The sequence below is a fragment of the Thamnophis sirtalis genome, unplaced genomic scaffold, assembly GCF_051295495.1.
Source record: "Thamnophis sirtalis isolate CommonGarterSnake01/CBP01778 unplaced genomic scaffold, rThaSir2_p1.2 scaffold_2, whole genome shotgun sequence".
In the NCBI taxonomy this organism is placed as follows: Eukaryota; Metazoa; Chordata; class Lepidosauria; order Squamata; family Natricidae; genus Thamnophis; species Thamnophis sirtalis.
The window spans coordinates 23,520,279-23,547,897 of NW_028261382.1; the positions used below are offsets into that span (position 1 = coordinate 23,520,279).

General features: G+C 47.9%; 2 protein-coding genes across 6 annotated transcripts in view; one reads left to right on the plus strand and one right to left on the minus strand.

Annotated features, from left to right (window-relative positions):
* Nucleotides 1-5,969, plus strand: part of KIF23 (kinesin family member 23) — a 33,592-nt gene extending 27,623 nt beyond the window's left edge. For 2 of the 3 annotated variants that reach the window (XM_087704434.1, XM_087704435.1), the window contains 7 exons: nt 502-681; nt 955-1,284; nt 2,314-2,544; nt 3,876-3,958; nt 4,330-4,411; nt 4,499-4,569; nt 5,412-5,969. In XM_087704434.1, coding sequence (XP_087560560.1) covers nt 502-681; nt 955-1,284; nt 2,314-2,544; nt 3,876-3,958; nt 4,330-4,411; nt 4,499-4,569; nt 5,412-5,427 — 993 coding nt within the window. In that variant the 3' untranslated portion in view covers nt 5,428-5,969. The remainder of the gene's footprint in view (nt 1-501; nt 682-954; nt 1,285-2,313; nt 2,545-3,875; nt 3,959-4,329; nt 4,412-4,498; nt 4,570-5,411) is intronic. The other variant, XM_087704436.1, reaches the window with a different exon arrangement.
* A 2,259-nt stretch (nt 5,970-8,228) lies between these two features.
* The window catches only part of TLE3 (TLE family member 3, transcriptional corepressor), a 51,197-nt gene continuing 31,806 nt past the window's right edge, over nt 8,229-27,619 (minus strand). Inside the window, exons 6-20 of one of the 3 annotated variants that reach the window (XM_087704442.1) lie at nt 27,163-27,237; nt 22,490-22,691; nt 22,065-22,081; nt 21,237-21,359; nt 20,927-20,977; nt 20,497-20,643; nt 19,414-19,546; nt 18,847-19,019; nt 18,043-18,107; nt 17,510-17,759; nt 13,867-14,114; nt 11,980-12,127; nt 11,403-11,553; nt 10,973-11,049; nt 8,229-10,717 (exon numbers count right to left, since the gene is read on the minus strand). In XM_087704442.1, the coding sequence (XP_087560568.1) occupies nt 10,610-10,717; nt 10,973-11,049; nt 11,403-11,553; nt 11,980-12,127; nt 13,867-14,114; nt 17,510-17,759; nt 18,043-18,107; nt 18,847-19,019; nt 19,414-19,546; nt 20,497-20,643; nt 20,927-20,977; nt 21,237-21,359; nt 22,065-22,081; nt 22,490-22,691; nt 27,163-27,237 (1,968 nt within the window). In that variant the 3' untranslated portion in view covers nt 8,229-10,609. Of the gene's footprint in view, nt 10,718-10,972; nt 11,050-11,402; nt 11,554-11,979; nt 12,128-13,866; nt 14,115-17,509; nt 17,760-18,042; nt 18,108-18,831; nt 19,020-19,413; nt 19,547-20,496; nt 20,644-20,926; nt 20,978-21,236; nt 21,360-22,064; nt 22,082-22,489; nt 22,695-27,162; nt 27,238-27,619 lie in introns of all 3 variants that reach the window. The other 2 variants (XM_087704441.1, XM_087704440.1) reach the window with 2 other exon arrangements.

The following is a 27,619-nucleotide window of genomic DNA, read 5'->3' on the forward strand; positions in this document are numbered from 1 at the left end:
TAAGCCAGGAGGGGCAACAAGGTGCCATTCAGATGTTGGGCTGTAGCCTCTGTCTTTTGTCATGGTGGTAAGACCATGATTAGGCATTCATTAATGTCTAAAGAGGGAGATATTGTGGGTCTTGTTTTAAGGCAAGTGTAGCCAGCATTACTGAACTATAGGCTGCATTTCCTTGGAATACAAATATGTGGCCATAGCTGGAAATAGTAGGTTTCAACCCATGCCTTCATTTTCTGACAACTGGTATGTCTTCTTACGACTTAACTAAAATTACTTTGAAGTAAAAATATTTCTTTATTTTTGTCCATTAAAATTACTGGCGTTACTGTTTTCCTGCCGTATAGTATAGTAACGTAGCTGATAATTTTTCAGAATGTAATATTTCAACAGGCATCTATTTCACTTTAGAGACATGTCCTCCAATCAAAAACTCTTCAATCAGTTAATATTGCATTGGTTAGTATATCATGTGTAATGGTAGCCTGCCTTCTTACCATGCAGGAGCGGCGTGTGGCAGCCAAGCAACTGGAGATGCAGAATAAACTTTGGGTGAAAGATGAGAAACTAAAGCAGCTGAAAGCCATTGTCACAGAGCCTAAGAGTAACAAACCTGAGAGGCCTTCCCGGGAAAAAGATCGGGAGAAAGCTCTACAAAGATCATTGTCTCCTCCCCCAGTACTTGTAAGCTTCTTTTGAGAATGAATGTGCACATTAGCCACTGTGGCAAGTGAATCTGGGCAGTCAAACTCCTGTGGCTGGGAGACTATACTTCAGCCAGGAGAATTCTCTGAAAGCCACCTCCTTGAATTAGCTTTGAATCTTTCTATTTATGCATGTTTTCTCTTTCTAACTCTGCTTAGTACAGAACAGAAGGAGATGGGGCTGAATCCTATGAAGGTTTTGTCGTGGTGTTCTTTTCTTTTTGCCTTATTCACTAACTGCACCTTTCTTCAGTTTTCTAGTAACTGTATCCCTCACCTGCCTAACAACCATGATCTCCCTGCCAGAAGCCAGCCACAGCTGCATAGGCGTTCAAATTCTTGTAGCAGCATTTCCGTGGCTTCCTGCATCTCGGAATGGGAGCAGAGAACACCTACTCAGCACAGCAAGCCTCCTGACAAGGGTGACAATGGCCTCCCTAGAGCCAGGAGTAGACTACAGGAGCCAGAACAAGCCAGGCCCTGGGTCATGTCAGAGAGAAGGCGGGGCATGTGCTGGACAGGACTTCTGGCAGCTTCCAGCACTAGAGAGCCCCTAGAGCTAGAAGAGGACTTGTGCTGCAGGGTCAGTGTTATGTAACAGCTGTGGTTACCCCTGGCTGAATGGCTGGTAATGGTGGGCACAGCCATTCATGACTGAGAAACATACCTCACCCCCAGGGGAGTTGCAGACACAGAACAAGAGAACGGCTGTAGATTCACGCTTCTTTTTAAAAGACGGGCTAATCTGAAGCAGCCTCTTGCTGCCCAGGCCAGCTGGGGTCAAGGGTCTCCATCAGGCTGATTGGTCATCCTGTGAGGTTCTGTCCCCTCCTCTTGCCATTTGGACACTATCCTGATGTCTTCACATTAATTGACAATGTGTTTGTGTTTACGTACTTGTTTACTTGACAAATCTTTAATTTTGGGTAATTAGTTTGAATCAAACTAAGTAGAAATTAGCTTCTCAAGTAAATCTCAAATTAAAAAACACACTTATTTTGGAACTTCAAAGAAATTCTGATATCTTGCAGTGATGCCCTTAATAGTAAAGGCTGCAGGTCTTTAGTAAAAATAGTAAGGTCACTTAGGCCTGAAGGGGATTGCTACTTTGCAGCTTGGGAACGACTTACTACTCCCTGCCTTTTTTCTATGCTCATAATCCTAAGTGGAAAGTGCACTTTTGTATTTTATGTGTATGTGCATACATAAAATGATCTTTGAATGATCTTTGAATGATCTTCTGGACCATGCCCTGCTATTCTGTATTGCTCGGGGATGCAGAGTGCATAAAAGCAGAATCTTTGGGGTATGGCCTCAAAATGTGGCATTCTTTGCTCTCTTGGTGCTTCCGATTTCTTTGATTTTTACCTGCTGAAGCCTGGAAGGATCTTAAACTACTGACCCAAATTTATTGACAGAGGGCTTCGGCTAATCTGCAGTTGTCAATGTGTGCTTGTTTTTCCTCTTCCTATAATACAAATAATCCCATATACACCTCCAGTATAATCTCAATAGCATATGTTGGGTTAGGGTTAACTTGCTCAACTGTCCCTGAGATAAGCTTAGGAAACTTGCCTACTAATTTTATGAACTTCCTTTGCTGATCTCCCAGAATGCTCCTCCTGTCCGCCTTCGCCACAGACGGTCTCGCTCAGCAGGAGAGAGGTGGGTGGATCATAAACCTCCTTCTAATATCCAGACTGAAACAGTCATGCAGCCACAGGTCCCCCATGCCATCATGGTGACCTCTGCAAACGAGAAGGCCCTGGCCAAGTGTGACAAGTACATGCTGACCCACCAGGAGCTGGCCTCGGATGGGGAGATTGAGACCAAACTGATCAAGGTAAACTGTTAGGCAGCCCAGGAGACTCTTGCTATCCTTGGAGCATTCTGTTTTGTGCATCAAGTTTCTACAGAGCCCTCCAAGAAAGTGGCCTTGACCACAAAGTACATGTTTCTTTTTATTCTGCTACATCATTCTCCACACTGCAACCAGGGGGGCTTTTCTACAATTCCTGGTGCTGTTGGGCGGAAGTGTTAAACTGGAGCAAGGCTGGCTGTAGTCTTGAATTCCTTGCCAAGTGGTCTGGGGCTCTCTGCTCAACCATCTCGGATTTCTATAAAATTTGGTGTGAACATACACACACGTTCCCAGCGAACATTGGTAAAGTGTTATGTTTGCCGGTGCAATATTTGTGGAAATATAGTCATTTGTTTGACCCTGTACTGCAGCCTTCTACAGTAGGACTCTGAGGTTCCAGAACTTTGAGACATAATATCTCCAGCAATATTTTGTTGAGAGAAACACAATTTGGCCATCTTGGACAACATTTTGTGCTCTATTAAACACAATAATAAAAACATTCTCATGAGCGATCTTCATCTAGATAATTTGCAGCAAAGTTGGCTGAAAATTACTGTTGCTCGAAAAAAGGTTAAAGTTTGGCTTTTTATATCTGGAAGGAAAGGTATGAGAAATGTGAAACTTTGTGTGTAATAACATAGCCACACAAGGTTTTTGAGTATAAAATTTCATTCTCCTGCTTTCCAAAAGTTCATAAACTGAGTGTAAAGTTGACGTTTTTGTAAAAATGCCAAAAATAAAGTATTTTCAGCCCTTTTTCAGCTTTTACAAAACAAGATCATCTGGAAACTCTGTGAAATCATTCTAATTAGAAAGAGCAGAACTACATCTTATTTGCGTGCTTCCAGCGCCTTCAGGTTGACAATGTCAATTCCCAGAAGCAACACTAAAGAACATGGCGCATAAATTCAATAATAAATAAGCAATCGTTCATATGAACAGTATGGACTTTGGCTTGGGAACCATATAAAATACCCATTTTAGGCTTGGATAAGCTGCTCAGTTGCCGGCCTGGTTTTTTTTTACCTTGACTTTTCTAAAATCAGACCACTTGACATGGAATGACCTTATGATTTGTTACTCAAGGCGGTAGAAACCCAGTGGAGCTTTTGTTGTCTGTGGGCTTTATTCCTGTAAAATGGGTATAATTTAGTTGGTTTGTACTTCTGGGAGATCAGAAAAAGAGCCTTTTCTTCTAGCTTTAACTTACATATGTATAAGAATGTAATGAGAATAAGTTATTACATTGTCAATTGTGCCAATAAATTTCTCTTTTCAAAGATTTTCTGAAATAGATTTTGTTTTCAAAGGGCGATGTTTTCAAGACCAGAGGAGGTGGACAGGCTGTTCAGTTCACTGAAATAGAGACCTTGAAACAAGAGTCACCAACAGGGTGAGTCACAACCAACCCAAACGGTTTTGCCCTTTCATGTTTCAGTTCAGTGGGAGTGGAAACTGATGTGATTCCTGGGTGTTAATGGAGATGATGATCAGGCCTTCAATCTTTTGTGCATGACTGAATAATCTGGGTTCCGAGAAGGCCAGGAACTCCCGTAGGTATCTTCTGCTCCTGGGTAAAATTGTAAAAATGCAATTTTTACAAATGAAATTACAAATTGGAAATATCCCCAGGTTAATATAAAATAAGGGCAGACTCAATTGATGCCAGCCTTTCCCTCATTCTGTGCCTGGAACTTTCAAGCAGGAGATTAACCTCGGAACTATTTCAAACCTTAGCAACCTTTTTCTTTTCTATTCTTCCAGACGCAAGCGGCGGTCGTCTCCCTCAAGCCCTCGCCTCCCCGAGGAGGCTTCGGAGTCAGAATGGACTGATGTAGAAACACGGGTACGTCAGGAGTGTCTTTGGCAGAGGATGGGATGGGTGTTCCCGAGTCACCTCCTGACAGCTTCCCTTGTCTTTTTTTTTGGCCAGTGTTCAGTCGCAGTGGAGATGAAAGCAGGTTCCCACCTTGGGCCTGGCTATCAACATCATGCTCAGCCCAAGTAAGTTCTCCGTGTTCCTCTCATCCTGCAAACCTATCAAGTACCCAGCTTCCTCCAAAGCTCCCGAGAGAGGCTGGGTACTTGATAGGATCTGGGTGCTGGTGTGGGAGTCGGATAAAGAGCTAGTGCTTAGGACTGAAAATAGACTTCACTATTGAGGTTTGGCCTCTTGCAGATAAGTGCTGGCTATGCTGTGGAAGTGATCTGTTCAGCTCAGGGAAGAACACTGACAGTTGTGCAAGGCAGGAAAGAGGGCATCCGAGGTAACAAGAGGTCAATGCGAGTTCTTTAAAATCAGAACCTGCCAGTTATTGGTTTTCTAGCTACAGGGAGGGATGGATTGTACAACCAGCTTGTTCTCCATGCAACTCTCCCTGGTGGCGCCTGAGTTTCTGTTTCACACACTCCTTTCACTCTATTATGCAGCGGTTTAGGCTCTAAGTCTTTCTGGGATGCTGACTCTTCTTGGCACATTATTCCATTTCTCTCTCCCTCCCCCCCCCGCCCCCGCCCCAGTGTCCATGTAACAAAGGGCAGTAGAAGATAGAAGTGTTGGTGACCAAAGACTGGGGCCCAGTGCCACTCTTCTGAGGGAAGAGAGTCGTGTGCTCCCAGCAGGATCACTGCTGGGAGGGGAAATTGAGTTTCTGTCAGCTTCTGCCTTGCTACTGCTTCAGCTGTCATGAAACGGGGAGGGAGGGTTTGGTATTTGGGTGGGGTTATTCGATGTGCTGGAGGAATGCTGACAGTTTCAGCCCAATGTTAAGCTATCTGTTTGTTTGTATAGAACTGCAGCCTTTTTGAGCATGATTGGGGATTACAGTCTTGTCCTTTCTTTGCAGACGCAGGAAACCCTGAAGCTTGGAGATTTCTGCTGGGGTTCCTCTTTCAACTAAAGTTTCAGGCTACATAGCTGGCTATGCTAGAAAGTGACAAAAGGGAAATTAAATAAAAAATGCCTCTCGATCCTCATCTACATCATGACTTTGAGGAAGATGATGACCTCATTTATTATTTTATGCATTTCTCTGTCTCCTTGCAAAGTTTTCACTCCATTTTTCTTCTCATACTTCAACACTTGTTTCCATGCCTACTTTTAGGGGACTGTTGCTATTTATTTGTCATCATGCACTTTAGTATCTCTGGGTAGCATTTTGAATGTTGCATTTAGAAAGAGCTGTCTTTTGGGTTTCCTTTAAAACTGGTGCTTTCCCCAGGAAAGTTGTATACACGAGACAGCATGGTTTTCTGCCATATAATTGAACTAATGGGAAAAGTTCTTTGCTATACAGAATGTCAGTGTATTCACGATGATTAGACAACTTTGTAGTGACAGATCCAGAGCTGATGTGACTTTTTCAACTGAATTTGCAAATAAAAAATTCATTCATAGCTTCCTACCTTCAGTGCCCTTTCTGATCTGCCCTGGCCATATTAAGAGGAAGGACCTCATTTATTCGGAGCATGGAACAGTTCCTTTTCCTTTCACACTCATTCTGTGTAAGCACATTCTGAAGGCCAAAATATTCACACGTTTATGCAATGAAAATGCTTTAAACATTGAGGTAGCATCCACAAGCCACACCATTGAAAGGAATTGTAACTTTTCTGCTGCCGTCGTTCAATTCCTTTGTGAACCAATTTTCCCTCATGCTCTAAAATAGGTTTGCTTAGAGAAAAGGTCAGTCACCATTCAGATCACCATATTGCTGGAGCTCTCAGGCAACTCTACAATGAAGCCCATGGGTATTTCCTTTCGTGGGGCTACAGGATCAGCTAATGGTTGTAATAGGCCAGAGGGGTTGCCAGGCCATCTTTTAGCCTTGGCACACACAGGACAGCTTGCCACATATTTTCCTATGTCCTTTTTCATGCCAGGACACCAAAACTGATGCAGCGTCTCTATAAGATATCCATCTATCCAGATATTGCCGTGCAGCCTCCGCCTTCTGCAGCGGCGCTAATGAGCCGCAAAGAGCGTTTTCTCTCGGCTTGCTTGAGTGGTGTTTCCCAATGCAAGCAACCTCCCTCCCTCCCTATTGGCTTCTGTGAGAGGGCTCCAACTGGCTAATCCAACAAAGCCTGCATCAGCTAGCCAGACGCTGGGGCTCGAATGCCCACCATGGCATCAGGCCTTCAGGACACGGTAGCTCTGGCCAACACCAGGAATAAGGCCAAAGGGAGGAGCAGGATGGCAGGCAAAAGCAAGGCCTCGGGGGAAGCAGCCCCAAAGGCTCAGCACCAGGGCAGATCTGCTGGGCTTCTGGAGGAGGGGGATCCCTCCCCCATTAATCGCCCAGACCCCCTGGCGCTGTTGGAGGAAGAGGGCGAGGACCCAAAATTTTGGTTGGTAAGCAAGAGTGTTGGTGAGTTTCACCACATTTTACAAGTTGCCCACGCTCATCCAGTCACATGATTGCTGAGCCATGCCCACAAAATAGATCGCATCCACAGAACCGGTAGTAAAAATTTTTGAAATCCACCTCTGAAGTACTGTATCCATCTAACTTGTTTGGGGGAAAGTTTTCATGGGATTTTCAATGCTTCTAGGTTTTTAAGATCCATCTAGACCTTGAAGTGTATTCTACTGCCCTCTCGGAATTGCCTCCATGTGAGGAGTGTCCATCTCACGATGTATGCCTCCTCCCTCACTGCCCACCTCCCCTCTACTTCATAAAGCTTATGAGAGGAGTAGGCTTATGGTTGCAGATTGCCCTGTTGGTTTTTCTGGATTAGTACTGCCCCTACTGAAAGGTGGCTCAGTGGCTAAAACGCTGAGCTTGTCAATCAGAAGGGTCAGCAATTTGAATCCCTAGTGCCGCATAACAGCTTCCTTTACTTGTCCCAGCTTCTGCCAATCTAGCAGTTCAAAAGCATGTAAAAATGCAAGTAAAAAAATGAGCACCTCCTCCTAGAGTCAGGAACGACTAGCACATATGTGCGGGGGGACTTTTTCCTTTACTGCCCCTACTGCTACATCACTAGCATCAGCCTGGGCCACAAATGGCTGAGTTGGAATCAGGGTGTCAGAGCACTGGTTTGGCTATGAAAAGGCACTTTAGTTTTTCAAAGACTGCTTGGCATACCATTGTCCACTTTAGTGGCAGCCTAGGTTTTGGCTTGGCCCTCCTTTGGGTCTAAGGAGAGAGTTAAATGGGCAATTTCATTGATTGGTGCTGCTCCACAGACCTCTGTTGTGTCCCCAGGCTGACATCTGTCCAAAACAATCTCAACAACCAGGCTTCCTTTGTAAAGTGGTCAAAATTGCATTTGGTGCAAAAGGCAGTGACCAGATTGGTGCAAGAAGCAGGGATCATATAGCACCTATCCTGAGAGATTGGCAGAGGTTGCCTGGCTGCTAACCAAGCATGATTTAAGATGCTGTATGGCCCCAGGGCTTTCCATGAAGCTCTCCCTTTACTTAGATCAGCAGAAGAGGCCCTTCTGCCTCTTGACCCCATTGCCAGAAGCTCTTCTCTTGCCAATGAGAAGAAGATCCTCTCCTGTGTGGCTCCCAGACTGTGGAATCATTCCTCAAAGAAGTATGTTTGGAAGCTCTTTTTGACTATTCAGGACGGAGACTGCAAAACAAGCTCTTTCACCAAGCTTTTAACTGTAATTGGTGTTAATTTTGACATTAATTATATTGATTGTGCAGCCATGTTTTATAACTTTTATTTTCATACACCACAATAAACTACTTGGGAGTTTACAAGCTGAAAGGCTGTCTATATATTTATTAATATTTTTTTTCAAATACTGTAAATCTTTAGCTGCTAGTTAATTACTTAACATCTCAAATTGGAATCAATGTGAAAATCAGTTTCTTCAGACTTCTTTGCTTTCTATTTATTTAGGCTTCTCAAATGTGATCGTTTCTGAGTAGCCTACAGGTTCTGCTGTCTTTGAAGGTTGTTCAGAAGTTGCAGGCAACCGAAGGTGGATCAGCTATTTGCACTCAAGGATACCACAGTCAGGAGAGCCTCTTCTTGATGTCCTCTGGATAGAGAAAGGAAGCCCTGCAGTGGCTCAGCAGATGCTCTCCTGGAGGGCTGCATTTTCACGGATGCTTCCGCTTCTGGATGGAGGTTTTTTATTGACAGTGCATTGCTTTTGCTGAGAACAGTGTGCAGTAAAGGGGAAATGATGGCACTGACATTTTCAAAAGAAAACTGAAGTAAACAATGCCTGGATTACAGTGTATCAGACTGAGGTATGCTGTATCGTTTTCTCCAGAGACCACTCACAGTGGGACATAAAGGTCTGCCAGTGTCTGTTGAAAAAGGCTGATCATGATAAAGGTGGGAAACAGGACAGTTTGAATAATAAGGGGATACAGTCTACAAACGATGGGAAAACAGGGAACATTTGGGGTATGGATATTCTTGAAGTGGGATGCTAAGAATGAATTTCTGCTAGAAAGCAGGTCACTGGGGAAGCTATCGCTGGGTTGAAAAGTGATTACTTTTCACACCTCAAGATATTGGAAACCTGCTCATTTGCAAAGTTTAATTAGCGTAAAAATGTAGACCAGAACAAAGCAGAATCATGATTTGTAACAATTCTGCCCTCCATTGGGGGGAGCTAACCCGTAACTACATACATGAATGCTCCTGTTTATCTTGGTCACATGCAGAAAAATGCAGAGGGCATCTCCACGATCCAACCCAGCCACATGCAATCTAGCTTCAGCCCCTTCGGCCTGCCGGTTCTTTTCAGGGGAAGAAAAAGGATTTGGCCCCCCAGACAAAGAACCTTCCACTCCATCTGCCTTTGTGTATCAGCAGGGCCTTTAATAGAAACAGGTAGTTTTTTCACCATCAAGCTACAGTTACCTTTTTAAAAACCAGATCAAAATCAACAATTAAAAAATAATCCATAAAATGTGGTATAAAAATTCTTTTTCATATGCTACATTACAAGGCAAGATTTTCTGCTACACAAATACGTAATTTCCTGTGTTTAATTTTATTTTTATTTTCTCCTTTAGTACAAAAATGCCAGAAACGGGTCTCCCTCCCTGCTCCCTCCCCCACATACAACTTTCACTCAGGCCAACAGGCTGAAACACGGATTGCCAAAAGCCACAGAAATCCCACTGTCCACCATCCCATAAAAAACCATGTTCATTAGTCAACTTAAAAAACAACCTGCATTTAAACATTATTATCTATTACTTAATTTTCATTGGAGTAAAAAAAAAAAACCCACCACAAGTTGCTATTTCTTTGCTCCCTGAGCGTTATTAGTTAACGGTTGCGTCCCCGAACCCCCCCCCCCCCCCGTCCTCTCAGTGTCTGGGTCTGAAGGCTGCAATGGGCAAGGGCCCACTGGGGGAGGGGGGCAAGGCATTCTGTTGCCCCGACTGACAAGTGCTTTGGAAACGGCAACTTCTCCGCTGCCATCAGAATCAGGAGAGAAGGGTCCAGCTGACGGATCAAACCTGGCCCTGAGAAGACTCAACGCCAGAAGAACCAGTTCACACATCCAAGAGAGAAAACCATTTCATGGAGGACACCTTTGCTCAGGCTGGTCACGAGGCTGGTAAGAGTATCTCCAAGCATATTTTCAAGGGGAAGGGAGGGGAGGGTTGGGAGAAAAATAATGGTGGCTACCACCAGAATGGAAGCCAAACAGAAGCAGTTCACAGCAAGAGCAGACCAAGGAAGCAGCAGCAGAAATCAAAGAGGGCGACAACACGCTGCTGACCAGCAGACCAAGGAAGCCTCAGCATGAAGCTCCTGTTATCTACAGTTCCTACAAGTCTGATGGGGAAAGGAGACCCCGGGGCCCCTCCTGAATGCACATCCAGGGTGTTAGCTACCTTCTGATCACTGGCGTGAGGCCTAAGGACCAAGAGAAAAACACAAACCAGCATGGACAATGCGTTGCCACTGATCAGCTGGATTATTGAGCTTCAAAGTCCCTTCCAAAAGATCCAACCAGGTCATAAAGCCCTCCAGAGGGCATCAAAGGACCCTTCTTCAGATGCTCTCCTTTTGCGTTCTTCTGCCAGAGTCATTAGCCAAGTCATAGCTACTCAGTAGATTACTTCGTAAACTGTGGCCTTCTTGTCACCCGAACCTGTGACAATGTATTTGTCATCTGCTGAAATGTCACAGCTTAAAACGGAAGATGATTCTTTTGACTTGATGGGGAAAAGAAAAAACAATCCCTTTTAGTTTTCACAGGATCAGACAGTAATATCAGCAAGTGTCTTGCTGGCGCTTGCATGCACATGCCTCTGCAACTGTGGGTAGGCACAAGAAAATGGAGAACAAGCATGCAGGTGGCTCTCTTGGCACAGAACAGGGGGCGTTGCAGACTACCCAAGACTCAGAGGAGCCACTCTTGCTGCCCTATCAGCCTTCCCCCTTCCCCAAACCCAGGGGAAGGCTCTCACCTGGAAGATGCTGGCTCCATATGGGGTCCTCCAGGCATTGAGAAGGTTGTCTTTACCCGTGCTCACAAACCACTTTCCTACAGACACAAAGCGGGTGTTAGCTTCCCCAACAAGAAAACAAGGCAAGAATGCGGAGAGCACCATTAATCCAAAGGACTTTCTTAACTTCCTGCCAGGAAGCCTGTGCTACAGGTGACCCAGGCCTATTCCCTGCTCCTATTCGCACCTGTTCTCAAAATGGGCAGGACATCTACCTGCCTTCCCTTCCTGCTGCAGGGATAAAAAGCCAGCTGCAGATGCTTAATTGCAGCTTCAGGAAACACCTGGTTCCTCCCAGGTCTCAAGCAGCCTTTTCCTGCATCCAGGACCACCAAGCTGCGAGATTCAATCCCTGCCACTGAATTGTACCCTCGGCCCAAGAGGCACTCACCACAATAGGCAAACTTCAGGGAGAGGACACAGCTTTCATGCAGGTGCAGCTGATATTTGTCAGGCTTCGTGTGATGCAACACTTCCACATTGCTGCTCTCCAATCCGACTGCAAGCCACTCGCCTGTTGGGCAGTAGCCAAGCGAGAAGATCTACCAAGAAGACAAGGGGCAGCTGTTCCGAGGTGCCTCTCGACTCAACCAAAGCAAGGAGGAGAAAGGGGGGAGGGCTGGTTCTGCTGCCAGGCTGCCTGTCCCCCAAAAGGAAATGTCCCCAGGACAGCCCTCCCTCTTTTCCTGCATCAGGTTATTTCTTATTTCAGCCTGGCTTTGCCTTGCAAACTGAAGCCCCTTGTTGGGTTTCATGAATTTTAAATCCAACTCAGGCTGGGATTCCAGGAGCAAGTTTGGTAGCTGCTTGATGGGCCACCAATAACCCCCTGCCTCCACCAGGCTCTTTTGGGTCCTAGAATCAACCTCCATCAACCTGGCACTTCTTGGACGGTCCTTTTAGCTCTTCCTCCCTGCAAAGACTCTGGCTCAGAGAGGTTGGGCCTTTGTGGCCAAGGCAAAACTCACCTGGGAGGTGAAGTCATGTTGCTGGAGCTGCCTGCCTTCCCGAAGGTCCCAGGAGCGCACGGTGTTATCCAAGCCCCCTGTCCAGAGTTTGGTGCCGTCGTGGGAGATGTCGATGCAGCTGGCACCATCGGTGTGACCCTGGAACTGCCTGAGAAGGGAACCAAGAGAAGGAAAGAGGGTTTCTGAATCTTCTCTTATTTCTTCTTACTTCTCTTATGAAATTTATAGAGCCACTCAGTTCATTCTGGCCAGTTTACAATAAAAACCCTATAACACCCCACCCCCCATGTAAGATGGTGGGCAATAAAACAAGTAACGAAGTCTAATCATGCAAAAGGCCCACGGAAAGGGCACCTCAGCACCTGGGGAAGGGCAGGCTTTCACTCCAAGGACCACACGGTCAGGCCACACAAACTCCCTGGGGGATGTTGCTCCAGAGGGGAAGTGACAACACCCAGACGGTACATATCCTAGGATTCATTAGATCAGGGGTCACCAACCTTTCGGAACTCTTGGGCCACTAAATTCATAATTTTAAATATGATCTTCCTAATGACCGGCTGGGTGGACATGGCCAACTCAATGTCACTCACGTGGGGCACCTTACTAGCCTCTACTCGCCCCTCCCCTCCCAGCCCCTCCTCGCCTGCCTACCCGGGCTCCTTAGGGCCCCAATAGGAAGCAGTTGCTGGAGGTAAGCAGCCACCAGGAGAAAGAGTTGGCAAAACAGCTCAGTTCAAATTGGATGACCAAAAAGGAGGCTCAGCAGAAACACCTCACTGAGGACTACGAGCAGAGACTTTCCAAGCAGAGGGAAGACCTGCGGGAGTACAAGGCCAGGTACCGGCGCCTGGAGGCTCAGAGGGCTGAGATGGTCAGCCAGTTCCAGGCCATGAAGCAGTCCCACTGGAACGAGGCCCTCAGGTTCTTTGCCACCAGCGGTGCTTCCCTCCAGCCTTCACCCAAAGCCCCCCACCAAGAGGCTGAAGCAGACCCCAAGTGGGAATTTCGCCCCCCCCTCCGACCCTCACAAAAAGACCCCGAAGGGGGAGATTCTCTGCAGCAACACAAGCATTCATTGCATGTATCCATCCCAAGGGCCGTAGTTTGAGGACCCCTGATTTAGTGCAATATAAATAATGCAAATAATTTTTCTGTGGACCACCAAACTTTTCTCGCGGACAACCAGTTGGTGACCTCTGCATTAAATGACCCTGTTTTAAGGACGGGACCCTGGGCAGACATAAAGGGAGAAGGGCAGTCTTGGGATAACCAGACCCCATGGCTTAATATAGGCTTCAATTGTACCCAGATGCTCACTGGTAACTAGCCCAAGTCTGATACCGTGACTGCTTGTAATCACCCCTAGGGCTGCATTCTGATCCCTCCCAGCTTCTGAGTAGTCTTCAATGGCAGCCCCAGAACAGCCCAATGCAGTACTCCATACACGAGTGGCTACGAGAAAGGAACCCTGGTCCAGATGAGGACACAATCGGCAGAGCAGATAAACCTGGGCAAAGGTTTCCTTGGCCACTTTCTCCTCCAGCAGAATCTGGGGATTCACGAGCCCAAATTTCTCCCCTTGTAAGGATGAGAAGCCTTTGGGCGACATCCCGGAGGAATTCTCAGGTATCTGGCTGGAAGACGGAAGAGCCAAGCAAGGTAAGGAATGAGTCCTGAGGACGAGAACAGGATGAATGCTGACAAGCAAGGAAGGGCTTTGAAGAAGCGGCTCTTCTGGTCCCTACTCGGCTTCTCCTCCTTTATTTCCCAGTGGACATAATTTTGTAATGCCAGACTGTGAGAAGCCTTCTTCTAAACAAAAGAACATGGAAGCCACCTGCAAACCCCTCATGCCAGCAACCCCTCAGATTTGGAGAAGCTCACCTAACCAAGGTCTGGTTATGGAGATCCCAGACAGCAATGTTCCCATCACTGCAGCAAGAGAAGCAGACTTTGGCATCTGGGCTGATGGCCAAGGCATAGCAGGCAGGGGCGGAGGAGGTCAATTCTGCCTTGATTCTGGGGGTGGAGGAAGCCAGATCCCAAATGGTGAGGGTGCTGGCCTCTCCCCCCACAATAAGTGTGCGCCCATCTGGAAGGAGTTTGCAGGAACGGATGTAGTTGTCTCTGTTCTGAAGAGAGAAATATCCGCAATGAAAATGAGGGCAGGAAGAGCTCCCCATTTGAATGATATTGGGAGAACTCTTCGTGGAAAAAGCAAGACAAGGCTGAAATGTCAGCAAGGCTAAAGGGGCCACAGTTAGCTTGGTTATTTTTTTTTAAAAAACCACCACCACCACCATCTCTTTCCCCTAAAAGAGCAATGAGATTGGCTCACCCTAATTAGTGCTCTCATCTCCACTTACATCTTCTCTGACTCTCAGAAACTAATGTTCTTCCTCCCCCCCCCCCAAAAGGCCATGCCGTCCATCCTGCTGCTGCAGGAAGCTAGTGAAGGAATTTTTCCTTATGGCCTCCCAGCCACCCTCGTTTCTGGGCAGCCAACAACCACGACCACGAAACTGATAGGAAATCCCACCAACACTCTTCATGGTCGCCAAAACCTGGAATCATCCCCTCAAGGGGGGCGCCCCCCACCGCCTGGCCCATGACTCAGAGGCATGGCTGTGTATTTGGCACTTTCAGGAAGGCCAGCAAAGCCAGGAAGGGGGGGGAGATGTCCTCCTCCCTTTTCCATCAGATGTCACAGTTAAAAGAATTAATGATGATTAATGATGATTAATGTAATAATTAATGAATGCCATCAGGTGGTTGTGTTTTTAACTATGGATTATTTTAGGTAAAAGGACACTAAAACAATTTCAGTCAAATGAGAACTATGCTATGTTGATAGTAAGACTCATTAAGAATTTTTGACATTTGATATGAATATAAGTAATGACTGTGGAAGAGATGCACGAAAGCTAATTGAACCAATTGTTGTTTGTTGTTGTTGTTGTTGTTGTTGTTTATTAGTTTTGTATGCCGCCCACTCCCGAAGGACTCCGGGCGGCTCACAATAAACAGGGAAAGGGAAATAAATAAGACAATACAAAGAATTTAAAAATGCACAACATTCACAACTGAGACGGGGCTGGATATTACAACAGCCCCCAGGCTGTCAGAACAGCCAGGACTTGGTAGCTTTACAGAAGGCCGGGAGGGTAGTAAGGGTCCGGATCTCCACGGGGAGCTCATTCCAGAGGGCCAGCGCAGCAACGGAGAAGGCTCTTCCCCGGGGGGTTGCCAGCCAGCATTGGCTGGCCGATGAAACCCAGAGAAGGCCAAGCTTGTGAGATCGAATCGATCTTTGGGAGGTAATTGGCAGGAGGCGGTCTCTCAGGTACCCAGGTCCGATGCCATGCAGGGCTTTATAAGTAATGACTAGCACCTTGAAGCGCATCCTGAGACCAATGGGTAGCCAGTGCAGCTTGCGGAAGATAGGTGTAACGTGGGTGTACCTGGGTGCACCCACAATCGCTTGTGTGGCTGCATTCTGGACTAACTGAAGTCTTTGAACACTTTTCAAGGGCAGCCCCATGTAGAGCGCGTTACAGTAATCCAGTTTTGAGGTGATGAGGGCATGAGTGACTATCTGAAGTGCCTCCCGGTCCAGGTAGGGTTGCAATTGGTGCACCAGGCGAACCTGGGCAAAGACCCCCCTGGTCACAGTCGACAAATGGTGATCTAAAGTCAGCTGTGGGTCCAGGAGGACTCCCAAATTGTGAACCCTCTCTGAGGGGCATATAATTTCACCCCCCAGCCTGAGAGATGGAATAGTTTGCCAATCTTTGGGAGGGAGCATCAATAGCCATTCAGTCTTGTCGGGATTGAGCGCAAGCTTGTTCGTTCCCATCCAGACCCTGACAGCCTCCAGGCACTGGCACATTACTTCTACCGCTTCACTGAGTTTGCACAGGGCGGACAGATACAATTGTGTGTCGTCCGCATATTGGTGGTATTTAATCCCGTGCCGTCGTATGATCTCACCCAGGGGCTTCATGTAGATGTTAAATAGGAGGGGGGACAGGACCGAACCCTGCGGCACCCCATAGTTGAGGGGCCTAGGAGTCGACCTCTGCCCTCTGCCCAACACCGACTGTGACCTGTCCGAGAGGTAGGAGGAGAACCACCGTAGGAGGGTGCCTCCCACTCCCACCTCCCGCAACCGTCGCAGAAGGATACCATGGTCGATGGTATCGAAGGCCGCTGAGAGGTCAAGGAGCACCAGGATAGAGGACTGACCCCTATCCCTGGCTCACCAGAGATCATCGATCAGTGCGACCAAAGCAGTTTCCGTGCTGTAACCAGGCCTGAAACCGGACTGAAAGGGATCCAGATAATTGGTTTCATCCAAGGACTGTCGGAGTTGAGAGGCCACCACTTTCTCAACAACCTTCCCTACAAAGGGCAGGTTGGAGACTGGACGATAGTTGCTCAAGATGGCTGGGTTCAAAGATGGTTTCTTCAGGAGGGGTCTCACCACCGCATCCTTTAGGAGGAGCGGGAAGGATCCCTCCCGGAGAGAGGTATTAATTATCATTTGGATCTAGCCACGTGTCACCTCCCTGCTGGTCGAAACCAGCCAGGAGGGGCACGGGTCCAGTATACAAATGGAGGCACTCACCGCTCCCATGGCCTTGTCCAATTCCTCAGGCGCGAAAAGTTGAAACTCAGTCCATAAACTCCGCTCAAGACCTTCCCCCGGTACCTTGGCTGGTACCGTGCAATTGTAGTCCAGCTCTGTCCGAATCCGAGTGACATTATCCGTTAAATACTGAACAAATTCCTCAGCTCTACCTTGTAAAGGTTCATCCGCGTCCCTCCCTTTCAGGAGGGAGCGGGTTATCCTAAACAAGGTGGCTGGGCGCGATTCAGCAGATGCAATAAGAGCGGCAAAATGTGAACATTTCGCCGCCCGTATTGCCACGAGATAGGCTCTGATATAGGCTCTCATCAGTGCTCGGTCTGACTCAGATTTACTGGCCCTCTAGTGGCGCTCTAGGCGTCTCTTTTGGTGCTTCATCTCCTGGAGTTCCTCAGTAAACCAAGGAGCTCTCCTGGATCCGCTACCTCGGAGAGGCCGCAAAGGCGCAAACCGGTTTAGAGCCTCCGTAGCCGCTGTATTCCAAGCAGCGACTAAGGACTCGACCGGACTGTGGACGAGAGTGTCAGGTATCACCCCAAGCGCCGTCTGAAAACCCATGGGGTCCCAGGCGTCTGGGGCGGAACCACCTAATCGGTTCCTCCTCCCTACAGTGGGGGATTGGTTTCCGAAAGTCAAGCCTCAGTAGGAAGGCTTTCTACAAGATGTAATGTAAGATGATGATTTGTGTGTGTGTGTGTGTGTGTGTGTGTGTGTGTGTGTGTGTGTGTGTTGTTTGTTTCAAGCAGAAGCCACTGGAGGTGGGAGCCTCACAAGTAGCCTGCTTGACAGCTCAGTAGGTAATGACAGCCTGACGTCCTTGTGCAGATCTTGATGCAGGTTATAATCAAGGCTCAAACAATTGCCAGCCCTGCCACTTACCAAGCAATCTAGCTGGGAGATGGGGTTCTTGGTGCCCAGCTGGCTGATATCCCAAATCTTCACACAGCCCTTTCCCCCTGTGTACACATGCCTGGTAGGGTTGCTGATAGTCACGGCACACACCACCTCACCATGGCTCAGGGTATTGATCTGACGGGCGTGGCGGGGGATGCCAGGGCCAGCAAGGGCATCCTGAGGGAAGGGAACCGGCTGCATCTGCCCATCTGTGCTGAGGTGGAAGGAGTAAGCTCTGGGGAAGAGGACGGGGGGTGGGGGGGAGAAGACAAGGACAGCTCTTGTTGTCCAGAGCCTTATCAACAATTGAATTAACCGCGACCCACAAACCAAGGGTTGCCTTAGGCTCCATCCTCAAGACTCTGCTGGTTCTTGTTGGGAAAGACCCACAGATCATTCTCACCTACAGGCTTTCTTTGTGGCACTTGCCACATTCTGGAAGCCATCCCACCCCCATCTTTATTAAGAAGCTGCCTTTCTTAGTTTGAACTTGGGGACAAAGGCTTAGAGCAACTTACGGTTTGCCGCCAGAAATGGAGGGCAGGACAGGCGTCCTCATTGGTGGATGGGGGTCAAAGCCAACCTAGAAACAAGATTTCAGCCTCAATTTCTGATCCTAGGGAGACAAGGGTCTTCCCCTCAACCCCTGGAATTTCAACACAAGCGATCAGAGGCAGGACAGAGAAGAACTATCCCAACCAAGAGATCTGCAGTGCAGGTCCTCCATCTCAAAGGCTCCTAAGATGCCACTTGGAGAATGCATGGCACAGATACCAATTCCCCGCTAGGTTATCTGCATGATGTTGTTTTAATTGCAGAACATCTGGGCATCCATAAAGAAAGCCTTCATCCAGATCCCTTGGTCCTAAAACTAGGCCTCCCCTCAGGTGAGAGGCTGGCAGTAGCTCAGATCCACTGATCCAAGATACCCTGACCTCCTCCTTGAGTGGCTCTGGCTTTGAAGGTAAGCCACAGCCCCCAGGCCCTTCTGGAGCCCCCAGCCCACTTCCCAGGGTAAACGGAGCTGTAGAAGTTCATAAACTGTGTCCTGTTTTGTAGGGGTGGGTGGGTATTATTCTTGAAATGTATTTATCGGTATTCCAATTGGGGGAACAATTCAGGCATATGATTTTTCTTCTTTTTATGCACATTTCTAGTTTTGCTTTGTTTTGTGTCCCCCCCTTTTTTTAAGTTTGCATTTTAACAATGAAAAAAGAAAGAAAAGAAACGAGCATTCTCCTTTCCTGCAGGGGTAACCATGTGCTCCCCCCGCCCCCCTATAGATAGGAGCGTAAAGGCCTACGTACAGCTTCAAAGCTCACCATGGGTGACCGGCCATAGGCTACGGCGGCAGCTGTCATTTGAGGGGGGATGTTGTGCAATCCTGCATAGGCCCCAGGGCTGGCAAGGGAACCATTCATCTCGTGATGCCCCATCATGGCAAAGGGGGCAGCATAAGAGCTAGCGAGGGAGATGGGGGTCCTTAAGGCAGATGCTAGAAAGAGTCAAAGAATAGGCAAACGGTCAAAAACAAAATGCAAGATTGCGCAATCAAATTGAGCAAAAGAAACAAGGCTGGTACCGTGATTTGTCCGAAGTCCCAGGGGAAGGTCCCTGAGGAGAGGACAAGGAAGCCAATTTCGGCCAGGGTGCAAGAAAAAATTCTGAGGAGCAAGAGCTGTTCAGTCCCAGACCAGCTGAGACAGGAGTTGATGGAGCACTGGAGGCTTTTAAAGAGAAGGGGCTGTAACAGCTGGGTCTTGAACTGGGTCTGGATGATCCCCTCTTGTCCGCCATTCTGAGTCTTATGAACCGCCCTCAAAATCCAAACCTCTCCCTCCATCTTTTGATGCAAGCAGAGCCGTGGATCAAGGAGAAACACAACCTACCCAAGGGATCCATTCCAGGGGGCTTCCCTGGCGCCGGTCGGAGGCCTGGAGTGCTGCTTGTCCCAGGCGTCGGTACATCACTCCTTGGCGTGGGAGTGTTGGACTTTAAACCAGGTGTAGAGGATTTATCATTCTGAGTCAAAACAAGATTTGAGGGAAGGTTTGACTATTCCTGTTGCATTTCAACTTTTTCTGTTTTTAAGTAGGGACAAAATATATGGTTGCCTTTCAAACTCAAACTCAATTCTAAAATTCACTTTCTTTAAACAGGATGCAAACATTGTAAAACATCTTAGATTTTGCTAAAGATTTTTCATTACACCATCCTGAGTCAAAAGGAATCAGAACTGAGTATCAGCTTTGGAAGCCATATTAACCCTGGAAGCTTCCACGCTGCCACATTTTTCTGCTTGGGAAATGAAGGAGGGGAGATTTAGTGGAGGGAATGTAGTTAGACATAATAGCAGTCTTCTTTCGGTCAAGGTCAGGGTATTCCTGCATCTGGAGGAGGAGTGGCTGGAGTGACCTCTCGAGTTGGGGCGGATGGGGATTGGACCATGGGAAGGACTGAGGGGTGCAGGGGTTGGGTTTGGACTTTTGGCTTACTGAGGGAAAGCCCGGAAATCTCAGATTTGGGCTTTCCCAGATGTGCCTGTATGGGCCTACTCTAATAAATGGGAGCTTTGAGAAAATACCTCCCTCGGGAGTTTTTCACTGGAATTGGGTCTTTCTGGAACGCTGACACTGAGATTCACCGGTGAGAAATTTCTCTGTATCCTCTGAACCATAAATGAAGATTGGAGATGGGATTAATTTTCCCAAAATTACTTCAAAGAAGTTGGGAGTTTCCCATTCGAGTGCCTAATGAAGATACTTTATCGTATGTTAATTAGTCTCTAGATGTGGGGAAAGCAAGCTTTATTTTGACAGTTGGTTCATTACGGCTCTTTCACAGGCCTGGCTCTCCTAACCACCTGGGAGGGGAGACGGGCAGCATAAACTTTTTTTAGGTTCAAGCAGAGAACCTGGAGATGGAGCCCCCCCACACACACACTTGAGGGATGGAGCCCCCCCGTGGCTCACCTGGTCTTTCGTCTTGGAAGAAGGGATACTGCTGGAGGAGGCAATGGAGGCTGGGCTGCTAGGGGCATCCTTCTTCAGTCCACGGGATTTATCCAGCCCATTCTCTGGAGGTGAGTGGGCGGGGCTCACCCGGGGGGTGGCCGGATCCTGGCAACAAAAGCAAGGGCTCAGCACAAGCAGCCCTCCAAGGCCCCTTCCCCTAACTGGAGAGGTTGCAAGTGCGACTCCAGACCCGCTGAGTTCTTTTGCACTGACAAGGCACGAGAAATTGTAAGGGAAGAAACTAGGGAAGCCTGCTCCTCCTCAGCAGTCTCCGTGGGGTGGATAGCCTGCCCTCATTCCCTGGCATTCCCTCTGCAGATGCTGCCACCGCTCTTCTGGGGAATGGGGTGCAGTGCCAGGGGCAAGAAAGGGCCCCTGCCAGGCCTACCTCATTGGAGACATCGACCACCAGGTCATCACTCTTGTCACCATCACTATCCTAAAACAGGAAACCATTGAGGGCTTGTCAAAGGAAGCCAGGCCCAGGTCCAGAAGCAGCCCCCAGGCAGCTCCCCTAACTGCTCTGGCTGCACCTTCCACGCACCCCTCCATCCCCCTGCCGCAGCCATTCATCTTCCAAACGGGACATGGGAAGAATGCTTGGCTAGTATTCGGAGCCCTCCTTGACAAGAGCGATTGGTGGCTGCCGCCAACTGGATAATAGTGACCCAAAAAGACAACTGGAGCAGAAGACTCACATAGCGGCTCAAGCCCTCCTTCTCCTCCGCCTTCCGCTTTTTGGGCTCAATGCCGGCATAGTCTGAGCAGCCCCTGTGCTTCTCGCCGGCACGCAGGCTCTCCAATGGGGAAATGGAGGTGTTCTGGGGAAGCAGGAGAAAATGCCAGTGATAAATCAGATCCCAGATCCAGAAATGTTTTCCCATCAGGAATACGGAAATCAGTGTCGGGAGAGGGAGGGAGGGAGATAGAGAGAAGCTTTTAGAAAATTGCAGAAGCCTCTTGATTCTATTCTGGGAAGTGATTGGGGCATGGTTCCATGCTATGACAGAAGACTGGCACAGGACAGACCAGGGTCCAATCCACCCTCAGCCCTAGAAACTTGCTAGGTGATGATGGGCAGGCCAGCCATTCAGTCTCAGTCCAAGCCACCTCACAACGGATCATGCTCTCCACACCACCTTGGGCACTTGAATGAAAGGCAGTTGATCAACTGAACATAGAAACAACCCAATGGCCACAACGTGCTTCCACTCAATCCAGCCAAAATTGTAGGAAATGGAGGGAAAAGGACCCAAGGAAAAAGGGGAGCCAATGGGGCGTGTTCTTAATTATGGATCCTGCTGCTGTTTATGTCCAAAACGTCAGCAGCCAGGAAGACAGAATCAAAAAGGAGCAGAGAAGGGCACACACACTCCCCAGGAATCAACCGCTTCAATGGCCAGAAAATTTGATTTTACCTAGATGAAAGGGAGGGACGGGACGGGACAGGCAGCCAGATTCAGAAGACAGACAACTAACAAAGCAACCCAAGGTCAAAAAATAGACGTGGCTAAACAAAGACTTACCGCACTGGAATCACGGTCTTTCCAGAATGCAGCCAAAGGCACAGCAGTGGAGAGAAAAGACAAGAGGGGGCAGGAGAGAAACAAGCACAAAAGAGAACATCAGTCTTGCAAAGGGGGCCTTTCTGGCTTGGCTCAATAAAAGTTCCATTTGGGCTTTTGTTCTGGAGAAGCAACCAGGGCCCAGACAAAATAGTGGAGAGGAAGACCAAGAGCTTTGCACACACCTGGAAGAAGTGGGAGAAGCCAGTGCAACGTTCACGTTGCTGTTGGGTAGAGTCCCATTAGTCTGGGAAGAACTCTGGGGAGAGGGCACTGGCTGACCCTTAGCCCCTCCCTCCCAGGGTACTCAAGAGCCTCCAGAGACTCGAAAGCAAGAGGCTGGCAGGCCAAAGTCTGAAGGAGGAAGCCAGCTTGCATGTCCTCACCTCGAGGGTCCAAATCGTGCAGATGCTTCTCGTCTTTCACAGCCAAGTGTGCTTGGCTGCCGAAGGCCCCGAGGGCCAAGAGCCCCGAACTGCTCCCTGTGATAGTGGGCATTCCTGGGGGTGGCAGGCCTGATGGGTGAGGTGGCAGCTGTACCTGGGGCCCGTGAGGGGTGTGGGAGAGGTGCTGGGCCTGGAGCTGCTGCTGCTGGGAAAAAGCCAAGAGTGAGAAACAGCAGGAAATCCAAACACTGCAGAGACCCCTTCGCTTCACCAGAGGGATGGGGGGGGGGAAGGTTCACCCCTCCCAGAACACCGGCAAATCACCAGTTTCGGTGTGTTCATTCAATTTCAGGGTAGGGATTGTTTCAGCATTAGTGAAACATTTCTTACTTCAAGAGAAAATCTAGATTTCTGCCTAAGACAGCATTAAAAAAGGTCTCGGAAAAAGACCATTGAGAAGAGCTGGACATTACAGCATGAGCAAAAGGCTAGAGCGAAACCTTCAGCCAGGTCATCTGTTTGTCAAACAGCTGAAAGCTGAACGGTATCCTATATCCCAAAGGTGCTTTTTCAAGAGGCAACTGGACTTCCTGTTTTTTCTTGGAAGACGTTTTGGAAATCCTATTGTGTGGTAGTGTTGAACATATTATTGCTAAAGTCTACAAAATGTTATTGAAACTTAAATCTGGAAAATGAGCAAGTAAAGCTTTGAATATGGACAGTGGGTAAGGAACTTTGGATGTAATGCTTGCAAAATGGGAGATTATGTGGAATAAAGATTAAAATGTTACATATAACTTACTATTACTTAAATGACCATTGGCTTATCTGAAGGGTCTTTCGCCCTCTCTTGGCTTGTTGAAGGCAGGCAGGGGCCTAAAACACTAGTCTGACTTGGTTCATTTACCTGTGGTTATATTACGGTTAACATATTCTCTTTTTGCACTCCTGCTGCCAAAAGAACTTGGAGTGGGGACACCAGAACTTATTTCTCACTATTCCTGTTTGTTCAGTATCAGACACAAGACAAAATGACACAATGGCATACAGGGCCTTTAGGAGGCAGGGCACTTCCATTCCCACCTCCAAAACCCAGCCAGATCAGGTTGCCCCCAAAAGCAAAGCAGGAGGATTTGCAGAATAGGAATAGGTAGGCTCCTGGGTCCAGATCAAGTTAACCTGTTCCGCAAAGCAAGGAGGGTTCTCTTGAAGCAGCTGGTTCCAAAGGGCCCGTTTCCCCAACTTCTATCAAAGCCAGCCTCCCTGCAGGGCATTCAAGCGTTCTGGTCTTCTAAAGGAATGGAGGACAGGACTGCTCTGGCATCCAACTAGAAGCCCTTCCACTCATCTCTTCCCAATTCCTCCAGTTCTCCCTGGCAGGACTCTGCAACCCTCTTGCTCATCAAACATCATGCCCAGCCCTGGTCAGCTGCCACCACGTTGTGTTTCTTCTTATATCACTGTCAAAGGATTGATCTGCACAGCTGGACAACTGCTGAGCTCCAATCCTCCCCCCACCCCCCACCCCCAAAAATATCTCTAGCTCTACCTTGGTCTTGGAGCCAGTTCCTACTGGAGGGAAAACTAGCAATCAACAGACATATTGTTCACTCCAAAGATACACTGTATTCGGCAAAGAGGCAGGAAGAATGTGTAAGGAAGTCTGGCAGTGGAACATCTTGGTATGTTGAACAGTTTTAATTGGATTATGCACATCCTGCTTCATGGCTTTGTTAGCTGATTTAATGGTTCATCACTTTCATTAAATTTGCTCAAGCCCTCTAATCATTTCCAGAGCTACAAAGTGAATCAGGCTCCCCTTCAAAGGCCTGAAGCAAAGGGGGCAGGGGAGGGGAGGGGAGGGGAGGGAGGGAGGGAGGGAAGCCCAGTTAGGGTCATGAAGAAAGGCTGGCCTGGAGCGGCCCCTCCCTCCCACTTTGTTTTGCTTCCTTCTGGCTTTGGGCTCCTTGCATGCCAGGAGGTTAGTACTAACTAGGGATGTGGGTTCAACAGGATGCCCAGTCCAAGAGACCCCCCACTAACTGGGAAGGAAATGTTCTGGGAGGGGCTGTAACTCCATCTGCATTTTAAGCTACCGCAATAGGATTTCTATCCTATTCCTATTTGGAAAGTTTTCAAAGGAGGGGAAAACGTAAGCATTTGTGGCATTTTAAAGACAAACTAGTAACTCAACTACTCTCTAATGTGCCAGATAGAGCTGTGGAGTTTTTACTCCCATCTGCCTTCCCTCTGCTTCCTGCAAGACCAGAAGGAGGACGATGCTTTCCCAAACTATCAGGAGGCAGAAATGGCAATCCTACTCTGAAAGGCAGAGGAGGAATGCTATCCTGAGAATTTCAGCTTGAGATCATCTCCCCCCGCAAAAAAATCCCACCAAGCTGATCATTCTTAGGGTTGTAAAAATGGGCTTGCAAAAGATTTGGAAAAAAAATTGGCACAATTCCCAAAAAAACATCTATGAGGAAGCCTCTCATGTTGGACCAAAACAGGAAAAGCCTGCAGCCTGCATAAGGCAGAGACTCAGGCTTTGGAGCAGGGACGGATTCAGTCCTGGGGAGGCAGAAAAGGAAAAAGGGCCTTTTGCCCTCTGTGGGATAGGCTCCCAATACCTAAGGATGATTCAAAAACAAAAGCAACCAAGTTGGTTTCTTCCCATCCAAGCCGATACAACTTGGGGGGACCTTCCTGATTCCTGGCCCCTCCCAAGGACCTTCAAACAAGAATCCCAAAGCAGAACTTCCCAGCACTGAGGCGAAGATCCTAGCTAACATGCGTGGCATTAAGAATGGCGGTCTTTTCTCCAGCAGGACTGGCTGGCCAAGTCCTACAAAGGTGGGGCCTCGCTTTCAGCCCCCCATCTGAGAGAAGTTCACTTTCACCAGGGTGGGAAAAGAGAGACAGACCAAGCCCAATAAAAGCAGAAGGGCTGAGGGTTTCGGGACAATTTTTAATTAGAGAAAGAGAACAATCACCTCAGGGGGATGAACGGGAAGTCATAGGAACCTTACTGGAATAATGGATGGAAACTGGTCAAGGAGAGATTCAACCCAGAAATAAGGATAAATTTCCTGACACAGAGAAGAATCAGCCAGTAGAACAGAAGTTGCCTTCAGAAGTGATGGGAATTTCATCCCTGGAGGCTTTCAAGAAGTGACTGGACTGCCCTCTGTCAGAAATGGTGTAGGGTCTCCTGCTTGGGCAGGGGGTTGGACTAGATGACCTACAAAGGTCCCTTCCAACTTTGTTAATCTGTATATCTGAGGTCTCTGAGCAAATCTTGTGAACTTAATATTAGGCTGAATGTATGTATGAATGCAATGCTTGAACATGGCTCTGGGGGAATTCCCATTAACCCCATGACTGCTGGATAAAGACAGCTTTTCAAGATGCGCTGTTGGACAGCCAGGGAACGAAGGCCACAAGCAGCAACTCCTTTCATCAGTGCAACAGCAGAGAACCCGTAACCCAAAGCTGATGCTTCCTGCTGTGGCACAATCCATGCCCACATTTTGACTGGCATATCACCATCACTTGCTAAAGATGCATTTGTCCCCTTCTTCCCCCCTGTGCCCTTTCTAGGAGTCCTATAAAGTAGGAGGCCCACAATCCAGCAGGCCAAGGCAGCCAGCCAGCCAGCCAGCTCACACATGCTTCCCCAGAGGGATGAGAGAATAGAACAGAACAGAGCTGGAAGGGACCCTGGAGGTCTTCTAGTCCAGGAGATCCTACACCATTTCAGACAAATGGCTGTCCAGTCCTTTCTTAAAAACCTCCAGTGATGAAGCACCCACGATTTCTGAAGGCAACTTCTGTTCCACTGGTTAATTGTCCTCCCTGTTGGGAAGTTTCTCCTTAATTCCAGGTTTCTTCTCTCTTTGTCAGTTTCCATCCATTGTTTCTTGTCCTGCCCTCTGGTGCTTTGGAAAATAGGTTGACCTCCTTCTTCTCTGTGGCAGCCCCCCAAATATTAGAACACTGCTATCATGTCACCCCCTAATTCTTCTTTTCTCTAGGCTAGCCAAACCCAAATCCTGCAACTGTCCTTCATATGTTTTTGTCTCCAGGCCTTTGATCATCTCAGTTGCTCTTCTCTCAACCTTTTCCAAAGTCTCCAGATCTTTTTTGTAGTGTGGTGACCAAACCTATTTGCAGTATTCCAGGTGTGGCTTTACTAAAGCTTTATTGTGGTATTAATACTTCAGGTGATTTTGATTCTATGCCTCTGTTTATACTACCCAGATTGTATTAACTTTTTTGGCGGCAGCTACACACTGCTGGCTCATATTCAAATGATCACCCACTAGGACTCCAAGGTCCCTCTCACAGTTACTGTTTTTGAGCCAGCTTTTGCCAATCTACACTTAAGTCATTCATTTTTTTCCTGACTAAATGTAAAACTTTGCTTTTCTCCACATTGAAATTCATTTTGTTGGATAGGGCCCAGGGTTCAAGTCTGTCAATATCTTTTTGGATCCTTAGCTTGTCTTCTGGGGTGTTGGCTATTCCTGCCAGTTTAGTGTCATTTGCAAATTTGATGAGTCCCCCTGCTATTCCTTCATCTGTCATTTATTCTGCCCTTCTTCCTCGGTTCATGGTACCCAACAGAAACAGAGTGAGTGCCCTCAATGAGAGGCAATCACAACTCCACCTACCCCAATAATGGCATTCAGCTCCGTCATGGTCACTTGCTTGGCCCGCTCAACTGCCTGAGCCACTTGCTGCTGGTGCTGTGGAAAGACAGGCAGAAAGATGGAAGCCTCCCGAGGGCACACCTGTGATTCAGAAGTCAGCCAATTCAGCAGTTGGAGGTATTGCCCCAGAAAAAGTCCAGAACTCTTGCAACTTGGTGAGAAAGAGAAAACTCACTGGATTCTCAAGCCACACTTTTTGAGGGTCCTTGCTTGGTCATTAAGAAAATGGCACTGACAGGGAGGGAGGAAGAAAAGGGGGGGGAGCATCTGTGGCTGTCCAGATGGTGGAGTGCTGTGCCCCTAGCAGGCAGACTGGTGGGTGAGGGATGAGAGGAACCAGTCACAGATTTCCCAATATTGCAGCTCTATTACTACCGTGTTTCCCCCAAAATACAACAGGGTCTTATTTTCTTTTTAC